Below are 26,060 nucleotides of genomic sequence, written 5' to 3'. Positions count from 1 at the left end.
CCTACACTTTTTAGAGCTGCAAAGTGATCTTATCCTGAAGTGTGCTATCCCTGAATATCTCTGCCTTATTAATACTCTGTAGTGTCCCCCGCTGCCACTCAAGCTCCTAATCTTACCAAAGTCAGACAATATTTTCTACCAATAATATAATAAAGCTTGGAATGTAAACATGTGGATTTTCAAGTCCATTCCTTCTGCATATCATGGCAGAAATTTTAAACTGTTGCTGTGGACATTGAGTCTGACTGATGTGAGGATAAAGTCAATCTTGTTGCTCTGTTTTTGTTGAGACTCACATCTGGAGAGGCTTTGCAAGCAACAGTGAAGCCACACAGTTCTCCTATACACTCTACTTTCTCATGTCATAAAGCAACATCCATCAGAAATATCCTGGATGTTCAAACACTGCAATGCACATGTAGTTTACTCAAATATAATTCCAAATTTTAAAATATAAATTTGAAGAAATATGATAAAAATATACTCTAAACATGTAGTGACTATGACTCAGTGTCATGTTGTAGCATGAAAAACTGACTGAGGTAGTTACTGGCCTTCCACATTGAAGAGGATGAGGGATATTACCCTTGTACTCAAATCCCATGAGCAAGATGCTCACACTTCTGATATCATTACTGTAAAGAAAGCCAAACTGCTGTGTTAAAAAAAAGGCAGTTTGGAATGTCCTTTATGGGAAAGTGCTGGATGATAAAATGTTATCTAAATATGTCATTTTAAAGCATAGTGTCACTGCATTTGTTTTGTCACAGAATGGGTCATGCAATTAATTTCAATTATGCTAAGCATAATAAAGTTGCTAATTGAAAGAAAAACTGTGGTCCTTTCATAAATCAATCATGCAATCACACAATATTGTTGCTGAATTGATTCTTCACTGCAACAGTTTTATTTGCACTTGAAAGTGCACAGTCTTGGAATTTCAGAAGAGGTTAATCATCTTCCCAACCTCTGCCTAATCCTATTTCGTTGGTATAAACACATGCAAAGTTGTATTGTCTGCTAACCCAAGTTTCTCAGCTCAAAATTCATTTCATGCCCTTGTAGCCATAACCTTCAAATAACAGGTCTTCTTTGTAGCTGGAAAAATGTGCACCGGCAGCTGAAACAATTTGGTAAATCACTTTCGCTGTATATAATTGAGCCGAGTTTGAGAGAATCATGAAGCTTTAAATCTGTCTATACCCACAATGATCCAAGCAAATTGATAAAGCAATGAACCATTACTATGTATTTCTATGATATTTTATTGTATTTGAAGTTTTTAAATGCGGATTTTCTATTGTAGTCTTAAGAGTTAAAACCTGAATTAAAATTCAGCTAGTTGGCAATCAGTGCTAGTTTTATTACACACTGGTGTATAATTACATTTCAATGTTGGTGCTTGGTATATCATGGAATAATATGAAACAGCATATAAATTAAGCAAAATATATCGTACCTCATTCTTCTGTTACATTGTCTGTTGCACTTTTAGTAGCATATGTAGTTTCAGCTTTTAATCTTTGTCATCTTTAAAGCAAATAACCATTGTTGATTGTCCCTTGTCTCATATGATTATGCTTAAATGATAATGGAATCTTTTTTTATTCCTGCTCTCTCCTGCGGTTACCAGCAGGTGAAAACTATTCAAATCCCCAAGCCTCAAGCTCAATACATCTTGAATGCCTCTAACATTTTACTTGGTAGATTATTACGAATATTTAGTCATCTTTAAATAGAGAATTTCCACTTAAAATCTCTGTTCAATTTATCATTCATTTATTTCAGTTCATGCTGGTTTATTCTGCTGTTCTAACTAATCTTCAAGTAATTTACAGAACTCATTCAGACTATATTCATATATTAGTACTACCTTGCTAACAAAGTCTATCTTTCTCTATCCCATTTACTGGTTTTGACCAAAAAGGTTAGCTCTTCCTAGATGTCCCTTAATTACTATTTTATAAAGGTTTTGAGCTCTGCTATATTCTGGATTTCACATCAAAGTCATAGCTAGCATACCTGTGAGCAGCAAAATCATGTTAGCACAATATCAATCCAGCCAGCTCCAAATATTCCTTGAGCTTGTCAATAATTCTGCTGTTGTTTCTTGTGCTTTGCTTCTCAATCTCACTCCTCACCTGAGGCGTGGTGACCCTCAGGCTAAATTCATCACTGCTCATTACTTTTGAATGAGAGAGGAGCCGATCGTCTTCTGGGATTATGGCCTCTTTCACTTTTTCAATTTTATTTTATATTTAGCTTTCCATCATAAAATCTCAAACCACTTCAATTTCCTAAAGAGCTTTAATGACTGGAATACTAATTTCATCTTAAATATAGATGTGTTCCTGATCACTTTACTGAATTCCCAGGTGCCATAATTGAATCTTTTAAGATCCTTGGTAGGTTTTGTTTTTCTCTTCATTGTTACTGGATCAATTCTGTTATTTCTTAAAGAAATATTTCTCAAAAAATCATATTGTCTAATAGACATAGCAATTCATTGCCTTTTTTGTTCTAGTTTCTGATTAGCAGTTCTGAATCTTTCAATTATATTCTTAAAATCCTCTTTCCTCTAATTTTCTTAAGTCATTTTTCCTTTTGTGTTCTACTTTATGTTTTCTTACAGTGTGTTCACTTATTTTAACTGGCTATTTACAGTCTCTCATGTGGTGACATAAGCTAGGACTAAGATATCAGTTTATGCATATTTGATGGTGAATCACAGAATCCTTACAATGTGGAAGCATACCATTCAGCCCATAATGACCCTTTGAAAGGGAAGCCACCCAGTCCCATCCCGTCCCTGGGATCCTGTGTTCCCCATGGCTAATCCACCCAGCCTGCACATCCCTGGAGATTATGGGCAATTTAGCTCAGACATACCTCCTAACCTGCACATCTTTGGACTGTGGGAGGAACCCAGAGGACAATCCATGCAGACAGAGGGAAAATGTGCAAACTTCACACAGATGGTTTCTCGATGGTGGAATCAAACGCGGGTCCCTGGCACTGTGAGGAAGCAATGCTAACCACTGAGTCATTGTGCTGCCCCAAGTGCTGACTTTTTTCTTACTTGTTCTGGAAACTTCAATTACCTCATCCCTCCCTCAACCCTCCTTAAACTAATACAAAGTCCTTGTGACCACACTCCTTTAACTCTTCTACTAGCACCCTGGTCCCAGAAAGGAGTTTAGCAGAAAAGATGGCTGAAGTAAAAAGGCAAACTTTAGGAAAATAGTTCATGGCTCACCACAAAGTTGGAGGTAGTGAAACAGTGATAGTATCACTGGGCTAGCATTTCAGGACCTCAGGCTAATGTTCTAGGGACATAAGTTTGAATGCCACCATAGTAATGGTGAAATTTGAATGTATTAAAAATCTAGAATTAAATAGTCTAATGGCAAGAATTTAACAATTGATTATTGTTGTTAAAAAAACTAATTCACTAATATAATTAAAGGAGGGAAATTTGCCATCCTTATCTGGTCTGACCTACATCAGTACCAAAGCAATGTGTCTGACTCTTAATTGAATTCTGGGTGAATAAGGATGGGCAATAAATGCTGGCCCAGCCAGTGATATCTCAGGAACCAATAACATTAAAAAAATCCCAGTGTGGAAGAATAGTTCTAAGGCATGGAAGAACCATGGTTAAGTTTGGAAATTAAACACAGTATCAAATTAAAAGAAAAAAAAAATGAACAATGTGGAAATAATTAGTGGCAAGCCAGAGGATGAGGAGAGTTTTCAAAACTAAAAGTGATCTAAGTAATGAAGAAGGAGAAAATAACTCTGAGTTCAAGTCAGCTAATAATATCAAAATAGAAAGCAAGAAAATCTTTAAATATATGGAAGGAAGAGAGAGGCCAATGGGAATTTAGGCACCTGAGAGAATGATGTTGGGGAAGTAATAATTGGGATCCAGGAAATGGCAAAGGAGTTGAATAAATAATTTACATCCATTTTCACAGGACATGAACAGCATTCCAAAAATACCAAAGTGGGGGAGAGATAATACGTATCGTAATTATCAATAGAGAAAATGAAAAGGGGAACTAACGGGGCTAAAGGCTTACGCACCCCAGGAATTGATCAGTTGCATGCTAGGATATTAATATGAACTAGATATAGAAGTAACGGATGCACCAGTAGTAATCTTCCTGAAATTGTTAGATTCTAGAAAGGACTCAGAGGATTGGAAAATTGGCAATATAACAGCCCTACTCAAAAAGGGAAGACGACAAAACAAACTGTAATTGCAGTTAGCTTCTCATCTGAAATGGATTGTGTAACTGGGTCTATTATAAAGGATATATTACCAAAGCTTTTAGAAATGCATCATATAATCAAGCAGAGTCAGCATGGCTCATTAAAGGGAAAAGCATGAATGATAAATATATTGGAATTCTTTGAAGTACAAAGCAGGGTAGATAAAGGGGATGCAGTGGATAAAATATATTAGGATTTCCAAAAGGCATTTGATTTAAAAAACTACATATTAGGCTACCTAACAAGATAAGAACACATGCTATTAAGGCAGTATGCTAACAAAGATAGAGGATTGGCTAACTAAAAAGATTACAGAGAATTAGGGAAAAACAGGAAATTCCAGGATGGCAAACTGTAAGTAGTGGAGTGCCACAGAAATCAGTGTTGGGTCACAATTACTCCTAACATATAATAATAACTTGGACAAGGGAAGTGAATGTATGATAACGAAGCCAATAGTTGGAAAGGCAAGTGGTGAAGATGAGACAAAGAGTCTACAGAGGAACATAGATAGGTTAAAAACCTATGGGTAAAAAATTGGTAGATGCGGGGAAGAGTGAAGTTATTCCTTTTAGCAGGAAGAATAGAGGGGGTGAATGCACTTTACAGTGATAAAAAAGACAGAAGGTGGTCTTGCTAAAACTATACAGGGATTACTTAGATGACATCTGGAATGCTGTAAATAGTTTTGGTCCCCTTATTTAAGGAAAGATATCCTGGCATTGGAGACAGTCCACAGAAAGTTCACTCAGTTAATCCTAGGTATGGGGAGATTTTCTTATAAGAAAGGTTGAGTAGATTAGGCCCTATACTTACTGGCATTTAGAAGAATGACAGGAGCTGTATTCAAACACGTATGCATCTAGGGGGCTTGAAAGGGTAGAAGGCTGTTTTCCCTCATGGGAGTGTTCAGGGTTGGTTCATATAATTTCAGAATAAAGGGTCATTGAGTTAGGAAAGAAATGAGGAGGATTTTATTATCTGAGGTTAATGAATCTGTGGCATTTTTCACTGCAGAGGGCTTAGAGTTTGGGTTGTTAGGTATTTTCAATGCTGAGACAGACATTTTTAATCAATAGGAGGATCAAGGGTAATAGGAAAAAGCCAGGAAATGGAGTTAAGGATTATAAAATCACAATGGGCTAAATTGACTACTTCTATTCTGATGTCTATGGTCTTTTAATTTTATGATCGATGACAATTTCCAATCTATTTAACATTAGGCCCTAAATAAGCTAAAAATGCACCTTAGTTAAATTAGGCAAAACTACATGTTTCGATCTCAACTTAATCAAACTGCTCAACTGTCACCCCAGCTTAAGCAGAAGGTGCTTCCCTTAATTTACTCTTTCACCTCAAGGTCAATTTGTCCTGCATATCTTTATCCACCACTATTCTGAAGGATTGCTTGCCCCTCCTTGCCTCTTCCATGTTTGTTGTAAACCTAATTCATTCCATTATTTAATTTTGATTCTTGGAAGCCTCTCCAGTAATTTCCCTAACCCCACTCTCAATAAAACACATTCCATTCAGAGTGCTGCAGCCTGAGTTCTCACTCACACGTTCATCACTTTCATCTTTGACTGGCTTTACTGCCTTTACTTGTCCCATTAACCTCCAAGTCCCTCTGTGGTTGGCCAATCACCCAAGTCCTTGAAAGAGAAAAATGTTTATTTGGAATGTTCACATTAACTTTCAGTTCATGGCATCAACAAGCAAACTTGACAAGAGATTGCCATGAAAATTTTCTGCTTCAATTTTCTGAAGAACTATGTTTGGATATTGGTTTTCGGTTGATTGCTGTCATTTATTGTTGAGTAATGTGGCTCATTATCTGCAGAAGTGCCATTTTGAGCTAATCTTTCAGAATTTATCTGTTGCCTTGATGATGCCTTCCATTTGTTCATAAAATGCAATTTTCTATATTTATGTTAAGAGTGCTTCAGTCTGCTTATCTAGAAGAAGAAACTGAATGATATTGTCTGGAAACAGCAGAGTATAATTAATCTATAATTGGATATTACGGTGTTAGGTTATTCTGTATTTGTTTACATGAGTCTGTTTACTATTGGTACCAACTGTGGTTGAGCACTCTTGTGGAGCAGTAATAGTGTCCCTACCTCTGAGCAGAACATCTGGGTTCAAGTGCTCCAGATGTGTGTTAGAACATATCTGAACAGGCTGACTGAAAATATCTAGAATTAAAATGGCAAATTATGATGCCATACATTCCCTGAATTCTACATTAAGAAACTAATTGTAGTTTGGTGGTTAAATCCAGATTATGGTAAATAAACTTTAGTTAGAAGCATGAAGAAGGCATTTTAAAGTTTTGTCAAAAAAGCCTGTTGCACGTCCAGAAATTAGTCACACGTCTGCATAGGTTTAATATAGAGGCACAGGGTGAAACAGCATGGAACAGACCCTTCAGTCAAACTTGTCCATGCCAACCTGCTATCCTAAATTAATCATGTCTGATTTGTCAGCATTTGGCCCATATCCCTCTAAACCCTTTTTATTTATATACCCATCCAGATGCCTTTTAAATGTTGCAATTGTACCAGCCTCCACCACTTTCTCTGGCAGCTTATTCCATAATTGCACCACCCTCTGCATGAAAAAGTTGCCCCTTATATCCCTTGTAAATCTTTCCCCTGTCACCTCAAACCTATGCCCCCTAGTTTTGGACTCCCCTACCTTGTGAAAAAGATGTTGGTTATTCACGCTATCTATGCCCCTCATGATTTTATAAACCTCTATAAGGTCACCTCTCAGCCTCCAATGCTCCAGAGAAAATAGCCCCAGCCTATTCAGCCTCTCCCTATAGCTCAAACCTCCAACCCTGACAACATCCTTGTAAATCTTTTCTGAACCCTTTCAAGTTTCACAAAATCCTTCCTGTAGCAAGGAAACCAGAATTGAATGTAGTATTCTAAAAGTGGCCTAACCAATGTCCTGCACGCATACAACATGACCTTCCAACTCCTATATTCAATGCACTAACCAATAAAGGCAAGCATTCCAAATGCCTTTTTCATTATCCTATCTACCTGAGACTCCACTTTTAAGGAACTATGAACCTGCACTCCAAAGTCTCCTTGTTCAGTGACACTCCCCAGGACCTTACCATTAACTCTATAAGTCCTACACAGATTTGCCTTTCCAAAGTGTAGCACCTCACATTTATCTAAATTAAACTCCATTTGCCACTCCTCGGCCTATTGGCCCATCTGATCAAGATCCCATTGTACTCTGAGGTAACATACTTCACTGTCCACCCCACCTCTAATTTTGGTGTCATCTGTAAACTTACTAACCATACTTCCTATGGTCACATCCAAATCGTTTATATAAATTATGAAAAGCAATGGACCTAGTACTGATCCTTGCAGCACACCGCTGGTCACAGGCTGCCAGGCTGAAAAGCAAGCCTCCACCACCACTCTCTGCCTTCTACTTTTGAGCCAATTCTGCATCCAAATGTCGAGTTCTTACTGTATTCCAAATAATCTAACCTTGCTAATCAGTCTATCAGAGAAACCTTGCTGAACGCCTTACTGAAGTCCATATTGATCACGTCCACTGCTCTGCCCTTATCAATCCTCTTTGTTACTTCTTTAAAAAAACTCAAATCAAGTTCGTGAGACATGATTTCCCATGCACAAAGCCATGTTGACTATTCTTAATCTGTTCTTGCCTTTCCAAATACATGTAATTCCTGTACCTCAGGATTCCTTCCAACAACTTGCTCACCACTGATGTCAGGCTCATTGGTCTACTATTCCTTGGCTTTTCCTTACCACATTTCTTAAATAGTGGCAACACATTAGCCAACCTCCAGTCTTCCAGTACCTCATCTTATTGATGATATAAACATCCCAGCAAGGTGTTCAGCAATCACTTCCAGAGCTTCCTACAGAGTTCTACGATACACCTTCTCAGGTCCTGGGGATTTATCCACTCTATACATTTTAAGGTGTTCAGCACCTCCTCCTCTGTAATATGGACATTTTGCAAGATGTTGCCATGTGGTGTCCCATGTTCTCTATCTTCATATTTTTCACCCCAGTAAACACTGATGAAAAATACTCATTTAGTATCTCCTCCATCATATAAAAATATATAACAAATTGACAATAACAACGGTTAACTAAAGTTTAATTTTATCAGTTCCAGCAACATTTCTTTCTTCACTGTGAGATCCATCCATGCTGTTTGATCAAGATATTTACAGGAACATGCAGTTGGATGAAGCACCAATTCATTTGAAAACAATATTTGTATATTTTCTCATTGCAGAAGGCTAGCAAATATTTGAACAGTTCACAGAATCCACATCTATGTTTAAGACAGCAGTAAGTAACTTCAAAATATTTCATGCCAAAGAAATGTGTGATGATCTGATGATACACATTCCAGGAAAGATGCAAGGAAAATGGTGAGACAATTAATTAATGTATGGCTGTGTTGCAGCAACTCACTTTGATATGTAAATTTCACACTCTAATCAATGAACTAATTTGTAATAAATTAAAAAGACTTCAATTCCATGGATTAGAGAATGTCTCTTCTTGGCAGATAATGACCTAACCTAGGGAAAACAGCAGCCTTGGTAGCCCAAATCAAATTTATCATATTTAATTTGAAGAGAATACACAGGGCTTCAGGGCTATAGACACAGTCAGACTATGTTTCAGAACTGTGCCCAAATTATGGAAGGGTTTATTGATTCACAACAACATGTCCAGCTCAAGAGAAAAAGTGTAACGTATTGCAAAAGTGGAACATTTTACAAAAATGTGCAGTTTGTCAAAGACGACTTAATTGGTTCAAGACGTCATCCCTTCCCGAGAGTGAAGCATGTATATACCATCACAAATGTTAAAGCACCAGCTCACCTTAAGTTTTACTCAGGCATCTCAGCATTACTTTCTGATCAATGTTGGTGCAAAAATACTTATTTTTCATGGTACATGTGACCATCATTCTTTTTCACCACTTGCTCTCACTCTTTTCGCAGACGTGAGCTGAATTGATTATTCAGCTTCCCTATGAGCTCGAGTATTAAACAAAAAGATGACCATACATAGCTTCATGTTTGTGTAGTTAAAGGCAGAAATCTTTTGGAGGCAAATCTTTTTGGTAGGCTTGCATTCAAACCTGAAGTCTGGACCAGAGCACATATTAAGGTGACTGATAATGTAGACAATACACACTGTAGTATCCTTCATTTTTGGCTGGATTTTTGGGAGATTAAGAGAGACTGTCATCTAACTTGCAGCACATAATTCCACCAGATTCACAATGTTTGAAACAGTTGTTGTTTGCAATCAGTGCCAAAGTCTTAGGAGTTGAAATTAGGAACAGACAATATCATTGAGTGAACTGGTTCACCACCATGGGAACTAAACCTAATCATTGCACAATACAGAAATGGTAAATTTAAACTATTCAAGTTAAAATTCTCAACAAAGCAACCATTCCAGACAAATATCTACTTTCTATAATTCAAGAACTATCTGCATCATTTCATGATTCTAAAGTCACCCCAAAGCTCGATATATGTTGGTGGATCTTTAGATGCTACTAGCAGAGCAAGGCTAAACTTTTACAGCTTTTCTTACTCAGGAAAGTGTGTTTCACTACTTGTGAATTCGCTGTGAACTAAATTCAACACCTATGCATTACTAACATTATTTCTTCATTCTTGTCAGGTAGAAAACATGCAAATATATTTCAACAAACTAACCAGGTACAAGAGAGCCATGGTTTGAAGTTGGAGACTAATAAAATTACAACCATAATCCTGCATCATCTCCATTAGTATCAAAGCAGATCAAGTAGTTGCTCAGTCCCAATTGTCATCCCAGTCAGGTGAAGACACTGACTGAAACATGTGACACTTGATAGCAAGCAGGACAGGATACTTCAAGGACAGTGCTTATGTAACTTTCCTTTTCAGTTGAGGAACTGTGATGCTGACTTGATAATGCCGGCCTACAACCTCAATAGAACATAGAACATTACAGTGCAGTACAGGCCCTTCAGCCCTCGATGTTGCGCCAACCTGTCATACCAATCTGAAGCCCATCTAACTTACACTATTCCACGTACATCCATATGCTTGTCCAATGATGACTTAAATGTACTTAAAGTTGGCGAATCTACTACTGTTGCAGGCAAAGCATTCCATACCCTCACTACTCTGAGGAAAGAAACTACCTCTGACCAATAAAACTCAGCATAGTTATCAGAGACTTCTGCATCTCAATGACCATTCTTATACTGAGAGAAAATGACGAGCTGAACTTTAAGAAATGATGTGAAGTACATATGTTTGTTTGTTTGTAAGATTATTCAAATCTTTAATATACAAAAGTGAAAAACTGTAGAAAGAGCTGGAAGCTACAGCTTAAGAATGGAGCAGACATTGCAAAGCACTGTGAATAAAAGTTGCACATTTTGAAACTGGTGTCATTTCTGCATGGATCTAAGATGTAAAACACAATAGATAGATCTTGCACCAAGATAACAGCATACAGCAGAAATAGAGTTCAGCAACAAGCCAGCAACTGGGTTGCTAGTGGATTCAATAGAGAAATGCAGAAAGGCACCTAACAGAATCATAGAAATACCGTAGTACAGAAAGAGGCCATTTGGCTCATCACAACTGTACTAACTCCATGATTGAGCATTTCTAACACTGTCATTCTCCTGTTTTCTCATTTTAACCCTGCACATACTTGCTTTTCTAATTCCTTTTTGAATACCTCAATTGAACCTGCATGAACCACACTCTCAGGCTGTGCAAATCAGCCACTAAGTACCTGCTCCATGAAAACTTCCTTTCTCAAATCACTTTAGACTCTTTTGCCAATTACTGTAAATCTGTCCCTGCTTGTTCTCAAACCTCTCATGAGGGGGAGCATTTTCTCCCTACCTACTCTGTCCAGACCCTCACGATTTTGAAACCTGTACTAATATACTTCTTAGGACTAAAAGGATCAATGTTATGGGGCAAAATTGGGAACAGGGTACTGAGTAGGATGATCAGCCATGATCAAACAGAATGATGGAACAGGCACAAAGGTTAGAAAGGACTATTATTGTTCCAATTTTCAATGTTTTAGCAGATTTCATCCCAGCATTCTCTTCTCCATGGCAAACATCTTAAATTCCCAGTATATCTTAAACCTGAAGTTCCTCATTCTTGAAGCATTGTCATAAATCTCTTCTGCATTTGATTAGATTAGATTACTTACAGTGTGGAAACAGGCCCTTCGGCCCAACAAGTCCACACCGCCCTGCCGAAGCGCAACCCACCCATACCCCTACCTTTACCCCTTACCTAACACTATGGGCAATTTAGCATGGCCAATTCACCTGACTTGCACATCTTTGGACTTTGGGAGGAAACCGGAGCACCCGGAGGAAACCCATGCAGACACGGTGCGAATGTGCAAACTCCACACAGTCAGTCGCCTGAGGCGGGAATTGAACCCGGGTCTCTGGCGCTGTGAGGCAGCAGTGCTAACCACTGTGCCCACAGTGCATCTCATCTAACCAATGCATTCACATTCTTTCTAAAGGAGAGCATCCAGAACTGGACGAAATACTCCTGTTAGGGCCAAATATTACCTCCATACCCTTGTGCTCAGTGCCCCTATTAATAAAGCCTGGGATATTGTATACTTTATGATTTGCTCTCTCATCCTGTCCTTCCTCTTTCAATGACTTGAGCACTTAAACACACTATTCCTTTGCTCCAGCACTTACTTCAGAATTGTGCTTTTACACATTTCTGCAGGAAACAGAGCACCTTATTTGTTCCATCTGGTAATTGTTAAACTGCTTTTTGACATACATTTTGAGTTGAAGACATGTCCAATAAACACTCAACTGATCTTGATTTATAAACACAAATAAAGTAAAAGAAACACGTGTAAATTAGGACCTGCATTATATCAATGAAACTCAGATTCTGCCTCTGCTAATGTGTATCACATTCTTTAATAGTTAAGATGTTTGCAATGGTTTCAGGGCATTGGGCAAATGTAGCAGCTGGGGTGTTTATTGGACATGCCATACAAGGATGGTATAGAATGTCGATTTTGCAACTTGCCTATCCACCCAGACATGTCAATAATTATGAGTCTGCATAAATATTATTACACATCTAAATTTCTAAAATCAGGTCATCACTCTGGTACATCATCAGCACAACCCCCCTCCCCCCCCAAACTCCTCACTCACTCACTCTATCATACACATACACACATATGGCAGTCTGGAAGGAAAAAAACAGTAAAATTTGAGAATGACAAGTACTGCTCCAATGTGCCTTTCATATTTTAAACTTGAGTTCCAGTACAACCAGCATTACTGGCAATTTCTAAGTACAGGTATTACTTTTTTTTTTGCTTTTTCCTTCCATGCTTGGGGAGTGGGAAAGATTAACAAGAATAATAACCTTAGAAGTTAGATTATACAATTTCTGTTTTCTCTACAATTGAGAAGGTTAAGGAGTGATCTGTTTGAAGTCTTCAAGATATCAAGAGGAAAAGACAGCGTGAATACTTCCTCTGGATTCCAGAACAAGGGTCAATCTGAGAATTAAGGCAGACTTTTTGGGAGAGATTATAGGAAGCACTTCTACACACAAAGGGATTAGATATTTGGAACTGTCTTCCACAAATTGCAGTAGATAAAGAGCAATTGTTAATTATAAACTTGAATCAGATAAAGTTTTGTTAAGCAAAGGTATTAATGGATACATACCAAAGGCAGGTACATGGATTTAGATCGCGGATTGGCCATGATTTCATTGAACAATTGAACAGCTCAAGTGGCTGAATTGTCTGTTCCTGTACCTCTATTCCTATGAATATACCATGCTGGTATGTATGAAGGGTCTGCAACAGTGGAGATTCTTGTTGTTAATGCCATACACAGCAGTATCAATTGACCTCCAGCTTCAAAGACTGAAGAATTCTATCCAAATAGGGTCTAATGTGCCTTGCACATATCATGACCCCTCCTCTAATTCTCAGCATTTTTAATTCTGTAAAGTCTCTAACATCAATGTTTGCACTTATATTAGATTCAGTAAATCCATCACTGCTCCCTGCCCTCATGTCTACTCATGCCCATTGCTGAGAGAGATGTCAGGGAAATACGAAGAGAACAGAGATTGATCATTGGTCTCGGTCCCTTTTCCCACTTCATTTCACCCAGGAACTGTAAATACTGAGGAAAAAATGTGAGGTAATACTAGTGTTATAGAGAAGAATCAGATGTGGGCCTTAAAGACCTTGGTTACAGTGAGATTTGTGTAGAATAGGATGAAATGTCCAGTGAGGCTTGTTTCAACATGAGGAGTAACATGCTGAATCTTTTATTTATTTGACAGGCAGTGAGGCAGTGCCAAGTTTCCAATTCAGGGGATTATAACTTGTTAAGTGCCTTATTAATGCTGCAACTTGCCTCACTAATATTCAGTTTCTCATCTCACCAAATGGTGCTGACCAAATTCAACGTCAACAATCCTCAAACTAGAAGTCAGAGCAGGTACCTGGTGGATTCAGATCACCATTTGATCTGATGGATCTCCATGCTTCTGAGCATCGAAAGGCATTTCAGGGTATGATCTATGACCAGTAGGCAAACACACACAGAGCCCTTGTTCATGGCATTGACACCTGATATTTGCCAACCTCTCATGGCACCTTTCCAACACACTCAAAAGCTGCTTAGGAAGCGGAGACTTGCATTGCAGGGTGTACTGGCAAAACTAGCCTTGAAAGGCTGCAGCAAGGACACAGAGCACATGGGCAGGCTCCTAGCTCATGGATAGGACAATGCAATATCTCAAACCATTTCGTTACCTGCCACTTAGACACACTACCATGTTCCCATGGCAATATTTCTCTCTCAGTACTACTGCTGTGCTCCAGTGGAGCTCAATGCAAGATTTTAGATTTTATCACCATGTATACTCAAGTGCAGAAGTACAGTACAGCGAAAAGTGTATAATGTCACTACACATGGCACCATCTAAGGTATCAAGGTACCTAGGAACAAAAAAAGCTCGGCTACAAAGTGGCATGAGAAATGAGATTTAAAAAGTTAAACATTTCATAGAATAGTAGAAAAATAAAGAAATAGGTTATAGTTTACATTAAACTTTAAACTAGGAAAGTAAAGAAATAAGCTAAAGGGAGAACTATCTTTGATGAGTCCTCCGCTTATCATGCTCTGCCTGTTCTTGAAGACACCACCACAGATACCATTGCTGCTTCTGAAACTGTCACCTCTCTAATCTCCCCCAGTGCCTCGGGAACATGCCGGGGCAGAGTCCACACATACTGAGCCGAGATACCGCCATAAGCCGCCAAAAGACCAACTGACATATTGCTGAGAGACCAGGTCCAGGACCCACCTCGACTCACTAAGATACCAGGCTGAAAGCCACCATGCCATTGAGAGATCAGGCCTGGGACCCACCTCAAGCCATTAGGGGACCAGACTGAGAGTCACCACGAGCCACGAACCATCAAGAGACCAGGCTGCAACCCACCAGGAGCTGACAAGAGACCAGGCCAGGACTCACCACGGGCTGCTGAGAGACTAGGCCAGGACTCACCACCGGCTGCTGAGAGACCAGGCCGGGACCCACCACGGGCCGCTGAGAGACCAGGCCAGGACCCACCACCGGCTGCTGAGAGACCAGGCCGGGACCCACCACGGGTCGCTGAGAGACCAGGCCGGGACCCACAACAGGCCGCTGAGAGACCAGGCCGGGACCCACCACGGGCTGCTGAGAGACCAGGCTGGGACTCACCATGGGCTGCTGAGAGACCAGGCCAGGACCCACCACGGGCCGCTGAGAGACCAGGCCGGGACCCACCACGGGCCGCTGAGAGACCAGGCCGGGACCCACCACGGGCTGCTGAGAGACCAGGCCGGGACCCACCACAGGCCGCTGAGAAACCAGGCCGGGACCCACCACGGGCCGCTGAGAGACCAGGCTGGGGCCCACCATGGGCCGCTGAGAGATCAGGCCGGGACCCACCACGGGCCGCTGAGAGACCAGGCCGGGGCCCACCACCAGCCACTGAGAGACGAGGCCCCAGACCCACCACCTGCTGCTGAGAGACCAGGCCCTGGACACACCACAAGCCACAGAGATGAAGCCAGGACCCACCATAGGCCACTGAGAGACCAGGCCCTGGACCCACCACAAGCCGCTGTGAGATGAGGCCAGGACCCACTATGAGCCACTGAGAGACCAGGCCGGGACCCACCACGGGCCACTGAGAAACCAGGCCGGGACCCACCACGGGCTGCTGAGAGGCCAGGCTGGGGCCCACCATGGACCGCTGAGAGACCAGGCCGGGACCAACCACCAGCCGCTGAGAGACCAGGCCGGGGCCCACCACCAGCCGCTGAGAGACCAGGCCGGGACCCACCACGGGCCGCTGAGAGACCAAGCAGGGACCCACCAGCGGCTGCTGAGAGACCAGGCCGGGACCCACCACGGGCCACTGAGAGACCAGGCCCCAGACCCACCACCGGCCGCTGAGAGACCAGGCCCTGGACCCACCACGGGCCATTGAGAGACCAGGCCCTCGATCCACCACCGGCTGCTGAGGGACCAGGCCCTGGACCCACCACAAGCCGCTGAGAGATGAAGCCAGGACCCACCATAGGCCACTGAGAGACCAGGCCCTGGACCCACCACAAGCCGCTGTGAGCTGAGGCCAGAACCCACCATTGGCCGCTGAGAAACCAGGCCGGTACCCACCATGGGCCATTGAGAGACCAGGCCAGGACCCACTATGAGCCACTGGGAGACCAGGCCAGGACCTGCCATGAGCTGCCAAAGCTGGAGGAATAACATCTCATTTTCCGTCCAGGTAGCTTACAGCCTTCAGGACTCACATTGTGTTGAACAATTCCAGTGAATACCCAGTTTTTTGTCTATTACTGACCTCCATAAACCCAGGTACTGTCATGAAATGGTTTGCATGCAGCTTAGACAAGCCATTTTCAACTACATATAGTCGAGAGTGTGGTGTTGGAAAAGCACAGCAGGTCAGGCAGCATCGGAGGAGCAGGAGAATCAACGTTCCGGGCATAAGCCTTTCATCAGGAATGAGGCTGTTGGGCCGGTGGGCTGAGAAATAAATGGAATGGGGGTGAGGCCTGGGGGAAGGTAGTGAGAATGTGATAGGTAGATGAAGGTGGGGGACAAGGTGATAGGTCGGAGAGGAGGATGGAGCGGATAGGTGGGAAAGGTGATGGACAGGTCAAGAGGGTGGTGCCGAGTTGGAGGCTTGGGACTGGGATAATCTCGTGCAGTTACAAGGTCCCAAGGTGGAATGTGAGGTGTTCTTCCTCCAGGCGTCGGGTATAAGGGTTTGGCGATGGATGACACCCAGGACCTGCATGTCCTTGGTGGAGTGGGATAGGGAATTGAAGTGTTCAGCCACAGGGCAGTATGGTTGGTGCGGATGTCCCGGAGATATTCTCTGAAATGATCCGCAATTGGTGTCCTGTCTCCCTGACTCCTCTGCATCTCTGGGACACCCGCACCAACCAACCCCAGCACCCATGGCTGAACACTTTAACTCCCCCTCCCACTCCGTCAAGGTCATGCAGGTCCTGGGACTCCTCCACCGCCACTCCCTAACCACCTGATGACGGCAGGAAGAACACCTCATCTTCCACCTTGGGACCCTGTAACCACACGGGATTAATGTGGATTTCACCAGTTTCCTCATTTCCCCTCCCTCCACATTATCCCAGTTCCAAGCCTTCAACTCGGCACTGCCCTCTTGACCTGTCCATTGTCTTTCCCATCTATCCGCTCTACCCTTCTCCGACCTATCATCTTCTCCTCCACCTTCATCTACCTGTTGCATTCTCAACTACCTTCACCCCAGCTCCAACCCGCTCTCATTTATCTCTCCAGCCCTCCGCCCACCAGCCTCATTCCTGATGAAGTGCTTTGCCCGGAACACCTATTCTCCTGCTCCTCAGATGCTGCCTGACCAGCTGTGCTTTTCCCAGCACCACACTCTTGACTCTGATCTCCAGCATTTGCAGTCCTCACTTTCAACCCCACATTGTACCCATTATCACCTATTCAGTTTTTCTTTTTCCATGGCTTACTATCGATGACCTCTTTGTGTGCTAACCCTTTGTCTCTCTCTTTCTCTCTCTTTCTCTCTCTCATTCTCACTTTCACTTTCTCTCTCTCTCTCTCTCTCTCTCTCTGGACTCTGTATCCACCTACCTGCACACTCCTTTTCTATTCCAATCCATCATCAGTAATTAATACCACCTTTTCCTTCTGATGAAGGGTCACTGGACTTGAAACATTAACACTGTTTTCTTTCCACAGATGCTGGGCCTATTCATAGAGGTATTCCTCAAAACCAATAAAATTTCTAGGCCACCTGTTTACAGTGTCTGGTGCTTTATGCATATTTGAAAGAAAACTGATAGCAACATCTGTATAGCAAATTTTGAATACAGAATATGGAGCAAATGAATAGGACTTACAACAACCAAGTTCATCTTCTTTGGAAGGACAGTCTGGAACCCCATCACACCTGAACAATGATGGAATACATTCTCCATTGGAGCATTGGAATTCTTTATCTCCACAATGATCCTGAGGAGGCAGGGTGCCAGGAGTTATAGTTAGGCAGTTTAATTCATCGCTACCATCCACACAGTCTTCTTCACCATCACACCTCCAATGTTGGTGGATACATTCCTGCAAATGCAGGCACTGAAATGCATCTGGGGAACAAGTCCCTGGTGGAGTTGGAAGTGGTCCTGCAAGAGGAGAGAAGAAACTTTGGTGAAAGGTCAGTAAACTGGTTATTCTCTCCACCCAAACTTGCTGATTATTTGAAGCATTTTCTACTATTTATTTCAGTTTTCCAGCATCTGCAGCATCTTTTGCTTTGGTGTTTGTAAAGCTGCCCAAGATTTTTATTTTTTCCTGAAATTGTGTTCCCTATTAAACCACTGGGGAAAAAAAAACCTCAATCGGAAATTGGGAATGACAGCTATGTGTTCTCAATAAGAATAAGACAACAGCAGTTCTTGAAGTGGCAAAAAATTAAACTCAGCACGCCAAAAGCAAAATTCATTCAGAAACAGGTAAAAAGCACTAGGCAAGGATGTGGGTCAGAGAAAGAGAGAAAAGACAGCCATACTTAGAAAATACACATGTCTTTCTGAAGAGTAACTTTGTGAGGAGCAACAGAAGACACCAGGAGGTGATGTTTATAAAATCATGAGGGGTCTGGATAAGGTAAATAGACATGGCCTTTTCCCTGGAGTGGGGTCCAAAGCTAGAGGGCATTGATTCTTTACAGTGTGGAAACGGTCATTCAGCCCAACAGGTCTCCCTGACCCTCTGAACAGTAACCCACCCAGACCCCTACCCTATTGCTTTACATTTACCCCTGACTAATGCACCTAACCTACACATCCCTGAATGCTATGGGCAATTTAGCATGGTCAATTCACCTAACCTGCACATATTTAGGAGGAAACCCTAACCTGTAGGAGGAAACCCACACAGACACGGGGAGAATGTGCAAACTCCACACAGACAGTCACCCGATGCTGGAATCGAACCCAGGTCCCTGGTGATGAGAGGCAGCAGTGCTTACCATTGATCCACCATGCTGCTGGATAAGGACAGAAGATTTAGGGTGAGAGGGGAAAGATTTAAAAGCAACCTAAGGAGATAATTATTTCATGCATAGGGCAGTGTGTGTGTATGGAATGGACTGCCATAGGAAGTGGTGGAGTTTAGTACAATCACAACATTTAAAAGGCATCTGGATGGGAGTATGAATGGGAACAGTTTAGAGAGATATGGGCCAAATACAGGCAGATGTGAACCAGATTAATTTATATCTGGTTGGCATGGACGAGTTGGACTGAAGGGACTTTTTTCCATGCTGTACATCTCTATGAATCTATGACTCTAAATTAGGGAGAATGGAAAAGGAATAGCTGAATGAAAAATGACACTAAGGCCAGAAAGGGAAGGTAGGGAGTGTAGAATAGAGTTATCACCTCTCATAACCAACATTGCAGCTGTCAATATTAAGCTTCAGAGGGTGCAGTTTCAAGGAACATTAGAATCATAGACATGTACAGCACAGAAACAGACCCTTCGGTCCAACTTGTCCATGCCGACCAGGTATCCTAAATTACCTAGTCCTGTTTGCCAGCACATGGCCCATATCCTTCTAAACCCTTCCTATTCATGTACCATCCAGATGCCTTTTAAATGTAATTGTATCAGCCTCTACCACTTCCTCTGTCAGCTCATTCCATACACGTACCACCCTCTGTGTGAAAAGGTTGCCCCTTAGGTCCCTTTTAATTTTTCCCCTCTCACCCTAAACCAATGCCCTCTAGTTCTGGACTCTCCCAAATCAGAGAAAATACCTTGTCGATTTATCCTATCCATGCCCTCATGATTTTATAAACCTCTATAAGGACACCCCTCAGCCTCCGAAGCTCCAGGGAAAACAGCCTCAGCCTGTTCAGCCTCTCCCTATAGCTCAAATCCTCCAACCCTGGCAACATCCTTGTGAATTTTTTCTGAACCCTTTCAAGTTTCACATTATAAAAGTGTCAATAATGAACTTAGACAAAGGCTACAGAATCAGAATTACTTAGAATTTATGTAAGCTGAAAATGAGCAAAATTAAAGAAATCCAGTGGAAGAGTCTAGCAGAAGAACAAAATTGAGGATAAACTAAGGAGTTAAAATGAATTGTCTGCGGTTCCAGTCGCCATAATATCGGAAGAACTTGACTGCACTAGAGAAATGCAGAATAGATTCACAAAGATGTTACCTCAATGGTTTTGTGCGTGGGAAATAATGTCTCACAAACTTGATTGAGATTTTTGAAGAAGGAACAAAGAGGATTGATGATGGCAGAGCGGTAGACGTGCTCTATATGGACTTCAGTAAGGCGCTCAACAAGGTTCCCCATGGAAGACTGGGTTAGCAAGGTTAGATCTCATTGTATACAGGGAGAACTAGCCATTTGGATACAGAACTGGCTCAAAGGTAGAAGGCAGATGGTGCTGGTGGAGGGTTGTTTTTCAGACTGGAGGCCCGTGACGAGTGGAGTGCCACAAGGGCCAGTGTTGGTCCACTACTTTTTGTCATTTACATAAATGATTTGGATGCGAGCATAAGAGGTACAGTTAGTAAGTTTGCAGATGACACCAATATTGGAGGTGTAGTAGACAGCGAAGAAGGTTACCTCAGATTACTATGAGATCTTGATCAGATGGACCAATGGCTGAGGAGTGGCAGAAGGAGTTTCAGATTTAGATTACTTACAGTGTGGAAACAGGCCCTTCGGCCCAACAAGTCCATACCGACCCGCCGAAGCGTAACCCACCCAGACCCATTCCCCTACATTTACCCCATCACCTAACACTACGGGCAATTTAGCACGGCCAATTCACCTAATCTGCACATTTTTGGATCGTTGGAGGAAACCGGAGCACCCAGAGGAAACCCACGCAGACACGGGGAGAATGTGCAAACTCCACACAGAGCTTCGCCTGAGGTGGGAATTGAACCCGGGTCTCTGGCGTTGTGAGGCAGCAGTGCTAACCACTGTGCCACCGTAATTTAGATAAATGCAAGGTGTTGCATTTTGGGAACGCAAATCTTAGCAGGACTTATACACTTAATGGAAATTCAAAGTTTGTGTGAAGATTTGTAGCTCGGGTGCTCGTTGTTGTGGTTCTGTTCGCCAAGCTGAAAGTTTTTGTTGCAAACGTTTCGTCCCCTGGCTAGGCGACATCATCAGTGCTTGGGAGCCTCCTGCGAAGCGCTTCTTTGATGTTTCCTCTAGTGGTAAACCACTATAAATACCGGAGGAAACATCAAAGATGCGCTTCGCAGGAGGCTCCCAAGCACCGATGATGTCCCCTAGCCAGGGGACGAAACGTTTGCAACAAAAACTTCCAGCTCGGCGAACAGAACCACAACAACTTAATGGAAATGTCCGACTGAGTGTTGCTGAGCAAAGAGACCTTGTTCATAGCTCCTTAAAACTAGAGCCGCAGGTAGATAGGATAATCAAAAAGGTGTTTGGTATGCTTTTCTTTATTGGTCAGAGTATTGAGTACAGGAGTTGGGAGATCATGTTGCGGCTGTACAGAACATTAGTTAGGCTATGTTTGGAATATTGCATGCAATTCCGGTCTCCTTCCTATTGGAAAGATGTTGTGAAACTTGAAAGGATTCAGAAAAGATTTACAAGGATATTGCCAGGGTTGGAGGATTTGAGCTATAGGGAGAGGTTGATTTGGCTGGGGCTGTCTTCCCAGGAGCTTTGGAAGCTGAGGGGTGACCTTCCAGAGGTTTATAAAATCATGAGGGTCATGGATAGAGTAAATAGACAAAGTTTTTTCCCTGGGGTGGTGGAGTCCAGAATTCAAGGGCATAGGCTTAGGGTGAGAGGGGAAAGATACAAAAGAGACCTAAGGGGCAACTTTTTCACACTGAGGGTAGTACGTGTATGGGATGACCTGTCAGAGGATGTGTTGGACACTAGTACATTTAAAACATTTAAAAGGCATTTGGATGGGTACATGAATAGGAAGGGTTTGGAGGGATATGGGCCGGGTGCTGGCAGGTAGGACTAGATTGGGTTGGGATATCTGGTCGGCATGGACGAGTTTGACCGAAGGGTTTGTTTCCATGCTGTACATCTCTATGACTCTATGAATGGAGTGATTCAGCTTTGAAGAGAGATAGACAGGCTGGATTGGTTTGCTTAGAGCAGATAAATCTGATCGGGTTCTATTTGCGGCAGGCAAAGTTCTGAGCAGCATAGATATGGTGGATAGGGAATCACGTTTCCCTCAGGAGAGGAGTCCATATGCACGGGGCTCAGTTTTAAGATAAGAAGCAGAAGGTTTAGAGGAGCTTTAAAGAAATATCTTTTCACTTAGCGAGGTTGTGTATTTGAAACTCTCTACCAAAAGGGATAATAGGGCAGGAACCTTCAAGACATTCAAGGAGTATAAAGATGAGCATTTGAAATATCATAACATGCAGTGCAATGGGACAAGTGTTGGAATGAGGGATTACAATAGATTGATGCTTGTTCAATGAACAGTGGGCCAAAAGTCTTTTCCTGTGCTGTAAAGTCTCTATGATTCCAGGACTAGGATTCTATTTACAATATGACTTCAGTGGATACATTTCTAAAGCTAGCGAAGTGCAAATGATTTTCTAGTAAAATTTCCTGATGAGTGCAGGATGAAAAGTTTCAACAATTTTTTTCTGAGGTGGACTGAAGGGCAGAATTAACACATGGTTAGAATTGCAGAAGAGGAGAAGGTTACACATTGTGATGATGCTGCTCCGTTCACAAGGTTAGTTTGTCCTTTGCTTTTTTGTTGTTGAGGTGGTCCTAAAGACATAGACTCTGAAATGTCTGGGGTTGATCTACTTGAGAATGTTTTCAAATTAAAAAAAACACTTGTACAATGAAAGGGGAGTGGCCGGTTCTCCCAGTCCAGCTTTTCTCTGGTTTGGTTTGGTTTGGTTTTAGCAGTCTGGCTGTTCACTGAAAGCAAGCAGTGAGTGAGGTTAGTGATCCAAGAAACAGCGACATGGAAGAGGATGTTCTATGCTGAATCTCTCTCTCTCTCTCCTGCATGATCCTGTGTTTGATTTTACCACTTTTGTTCAAGGGGATTGTTGCAGGAAGTTGGAACAGCATCATTATGTTGGGATAATCTGTGGGGTTTTCAAATAGGTTGTTATTTTATATTCTCTTCTCTTGTTTGTGTTTCATTTGGTAATCTTGCAAATAAATTCTGTTTTGTTTAAAATTAAGTGATTTGACCAGCTGCATCTATCCTGGAATATCCACTTTACACCTACTTAAAATAACTAGCAAAGTTAGGGTCTGGGCTACTTTTCTGAAATGTTTTGTGGGGGTCTGGCCTGGTCTATAACAACATACAAAGACCTTAATATGGTACAGCACTGTCCATTACCAAATGTTAATCACTGCATTTTGAGGAGAAATTGGTGTTCCCCATGACCGTGATTCATAAAACTTGCTTTTGAACTTCTGATAATTATTGTGATTAATTGGTAATACAGAAGAACAGTTGTGTGCATTGTGGGTAACTTGTTTAGTCATGTGACCTCTATCATGAGGCACTTGCTGAAGACTTCCAGTTCAACAAAGCCACAATACAAGGTTGACTGTTGTTCTCTGTGCTTCTAACACCCAGTACCACATACTGGTAGAGGTGGCAAATACTACAAGATACTGAGAAGGTTCGTTTGAGAAAACATCACATTAATAGCATCCAAAATCTTAATAATCTCACTTTCTGAACACTGAAATACTAAAATGACTTCCTAAAGAAAAATAGATATTAGCTTAAAAATAGAAGAAAGACTTTTTTTTCACATGGCAGGGTCAATTCTCATGTGTTGGCTTTAATGGATTTGGGCTGAAAATGTGTTGCTGGAAAAGCGCAGCAGGTCAGGCAGCATCCAAGGAACAGGAGAATCGACGTTTCGGGCATAAGCCCTTCTTCAGGAAACATTCCTGAAGAAGGGCTTATGCCCGAAACATCGAATCTCCTGTTTCTTTGATGCTGCCTGACCTGCTGCGCTTTTCCAGCAACGCATTTTCAGCTCTGATCTCTAGCATCTGCAGTCCTCACTTTCTCCTCAAAGATTAATGGATTTGGACAAATATGATTTGTACTTTATTTATCTGTTAACTTAATAGGATAACCACCATTATGAAAGTGCTTGAAATGTCTGGCCATTTTGATTGTTGGTTCTTTTCAAAATGTAAATCAATGTTTTAGGCCTCCAATTGTCACTTAAGCTTAGAAACGATTTGAACACACATTTTCTGCAGACTATGTGTTATAACTACTGTGGGTTTCTCTTAAGGGTGAAAGTGTCTGTGATACATATGAAAGATTTCCTGGTGAACCATGTGGACATAGAATGATTGAAGTAAGAATCGCAATACTGCGAAAGAAAGCTTTTGACAGAAGTTTTGCCCCGTTACATATTGCACGCCATAATGTCACTAAGACAGCAGAATTTAAGAAAAATATGTAGCTGAATATTAAATACACTGACCTGGCTTTTGTACAAGCATTATTCTATTTGTCTTCAAAATCCACTTGCGTGGGCGCAAGAGAAAATCCATGTCTAATGAAATTCTTACAAAGGGACTGACTTTGTATTTTTCTGTGGTTCAGATGTTTGGTGTGCCTTGTTAGTACCCTGCTGTTTACTTTGGAGATTATTCTGGGATCAGCAAAGATATTGCTGAGCCACAGGAAAAAAATGGCAAAGAGTCAAGAAAAAAAGTGATTGGAACTGGTGCCGACTAATACTCTAAGGCCGCTTTTAGCTAATCCATACAGACCCTTATGTACTCATAGCATTCCTGTTACTAATTAATAACAACTCGTTAAAAAAAAGAGGGGAAAAAGCAAGAAAGTGACAACACCTAGGGAATGAATTATCAGCAAGGTAACTGTGAGACTCTCTGGGAAGCTGAGTGTGTGCTTTGACACAAAAGATCTCAATATAGCTCTGAAGAGATGCAGACACCCTGTACCAACCAGTGAAGGAAATTTGCCACAACTTGCAAATGCAAAAATCTTCCCGATTCGAGTTGCAATGCATGGTAATTGGCAAGTGAGTCTGGATGAAAAAAACAGCTTTCCAGCTATGTTGAGGATGCAGTTTGGGAAATGCAGATTGTTGTGCATACTGCTTTGACCTTTCCACAGATCAAGAGAAGCATCAACGCAGGCAGTATGACACAATGAGTGATCCTTCCAGAATGGAAATTAAAGTGAATGATCTGCTGGTGTATGGATGCCGAGACAATTACTGAACATGATCAACGCCTAGTGCGACCATTTTGCAGAGCTCACCCAAATGAACCTGTAGCTGAAGAAAGAAGATTGCAATGATTGATGCCTAATGTGAAAGGTACTGAGGCAAAATGCTGGAGTAGCTGATGTGGCAATAACAGATGTGAATGCAGTGCAAAAATTCATTGGATTTGTTAATAACTAATTGGGCACTATTTCATATAGTTTATCACTACACATTCAGCTAAGTTTTGTATGACATCAACACATTAATTGGGGTTTCTGCGTCCTCACACCCACACTTTTGCAGACTCTTGTTCGAGGTTTGGACTGATAAATATCATGATCATTGACCATCCTCGCCAGATCTTATATCACATCTAAATCCCACCTGAAGCAATTTGGAATGTTGTAGTGATTAACGGACTGGCATCTGAAATTGAGTGCAACTTCAAGAACTTTGGATCTAAGTTCATAGAATCCCTACAGTATGGAAGCAGGATAGTTAGCCCATCGAGTCTACATGGACCCTTCAAAAAGGCATCCCACCCAGACCTAACCCCTACCTGTAACCCTGCGCTTCCCATGGGTAATCCATTTAGCCTGTAATTTAGTATTGCCAGTCCAGTTAACTTGCACATCTTTGGATTGTGCAACGAAAGCTAAGCACTCAGAAGAAACCCACGCAGACTTGGGAAGAATTTATGGAGTTTGCACAATCACCCAAGGGTGGAATTGAATCCAGGTCCATAGTGCTGTGCGGCAACAGTGCTAACCACTGAGCCACCATGCTGCTCCAAAGAGCTGCAGTCCAAACTGGAGACATTGGATCAAATCAAAGA

At 41.9% G+C, this 26,060-nt stretch overlaps 1 protein-coding gene across 8 annotated transcripts in view; it reads right to left on the bottom strand.

Annotated features, from left to right (window-relative positions):
* malrd1 (MAM and LDL receptor class A domain containing 1) overlaps positions 1-26,060 on the bottom strand; it is a 408,484-nt gene that overhangs the window by 47,761 nt on the left and 334,663 nt on the right. For all 8 annotated transcript variants that reach the window (XM_043690416.1, XM_043690424.1, XM_043690417.1 and 5 more), the window contains one exon: positions 17,842-18,120. In XM_043690416.1, the coding sequence (XP_043546351.1) occupies positions 17,842-18,120 (279 nt within the window). The remainder of the gene's footprint in view (positions 1-17,841; positions 18,121-26,060) is intronic.

Source organism: Chiloscyllium plagiosum, chromosome 5 (assembly GCF_004010195.1).
Source record: "Chiloscyllium plagiosum isolate BGI_BamShark_2017 chromosome 5, ASM401019v2, whole genome shotgun sequence".
NCBI lineage: Eukaryota > Metazoa > Chordata > Chondrichthyes > Orectolobiformes > Hemiscylliidae > Chiloscyllium > Chiloscyllium plagiosum.
Note: the sequence above shows the minus strand (reverse complement) of the source record. Positions and strands in the feature narration are given on the sequence as shown.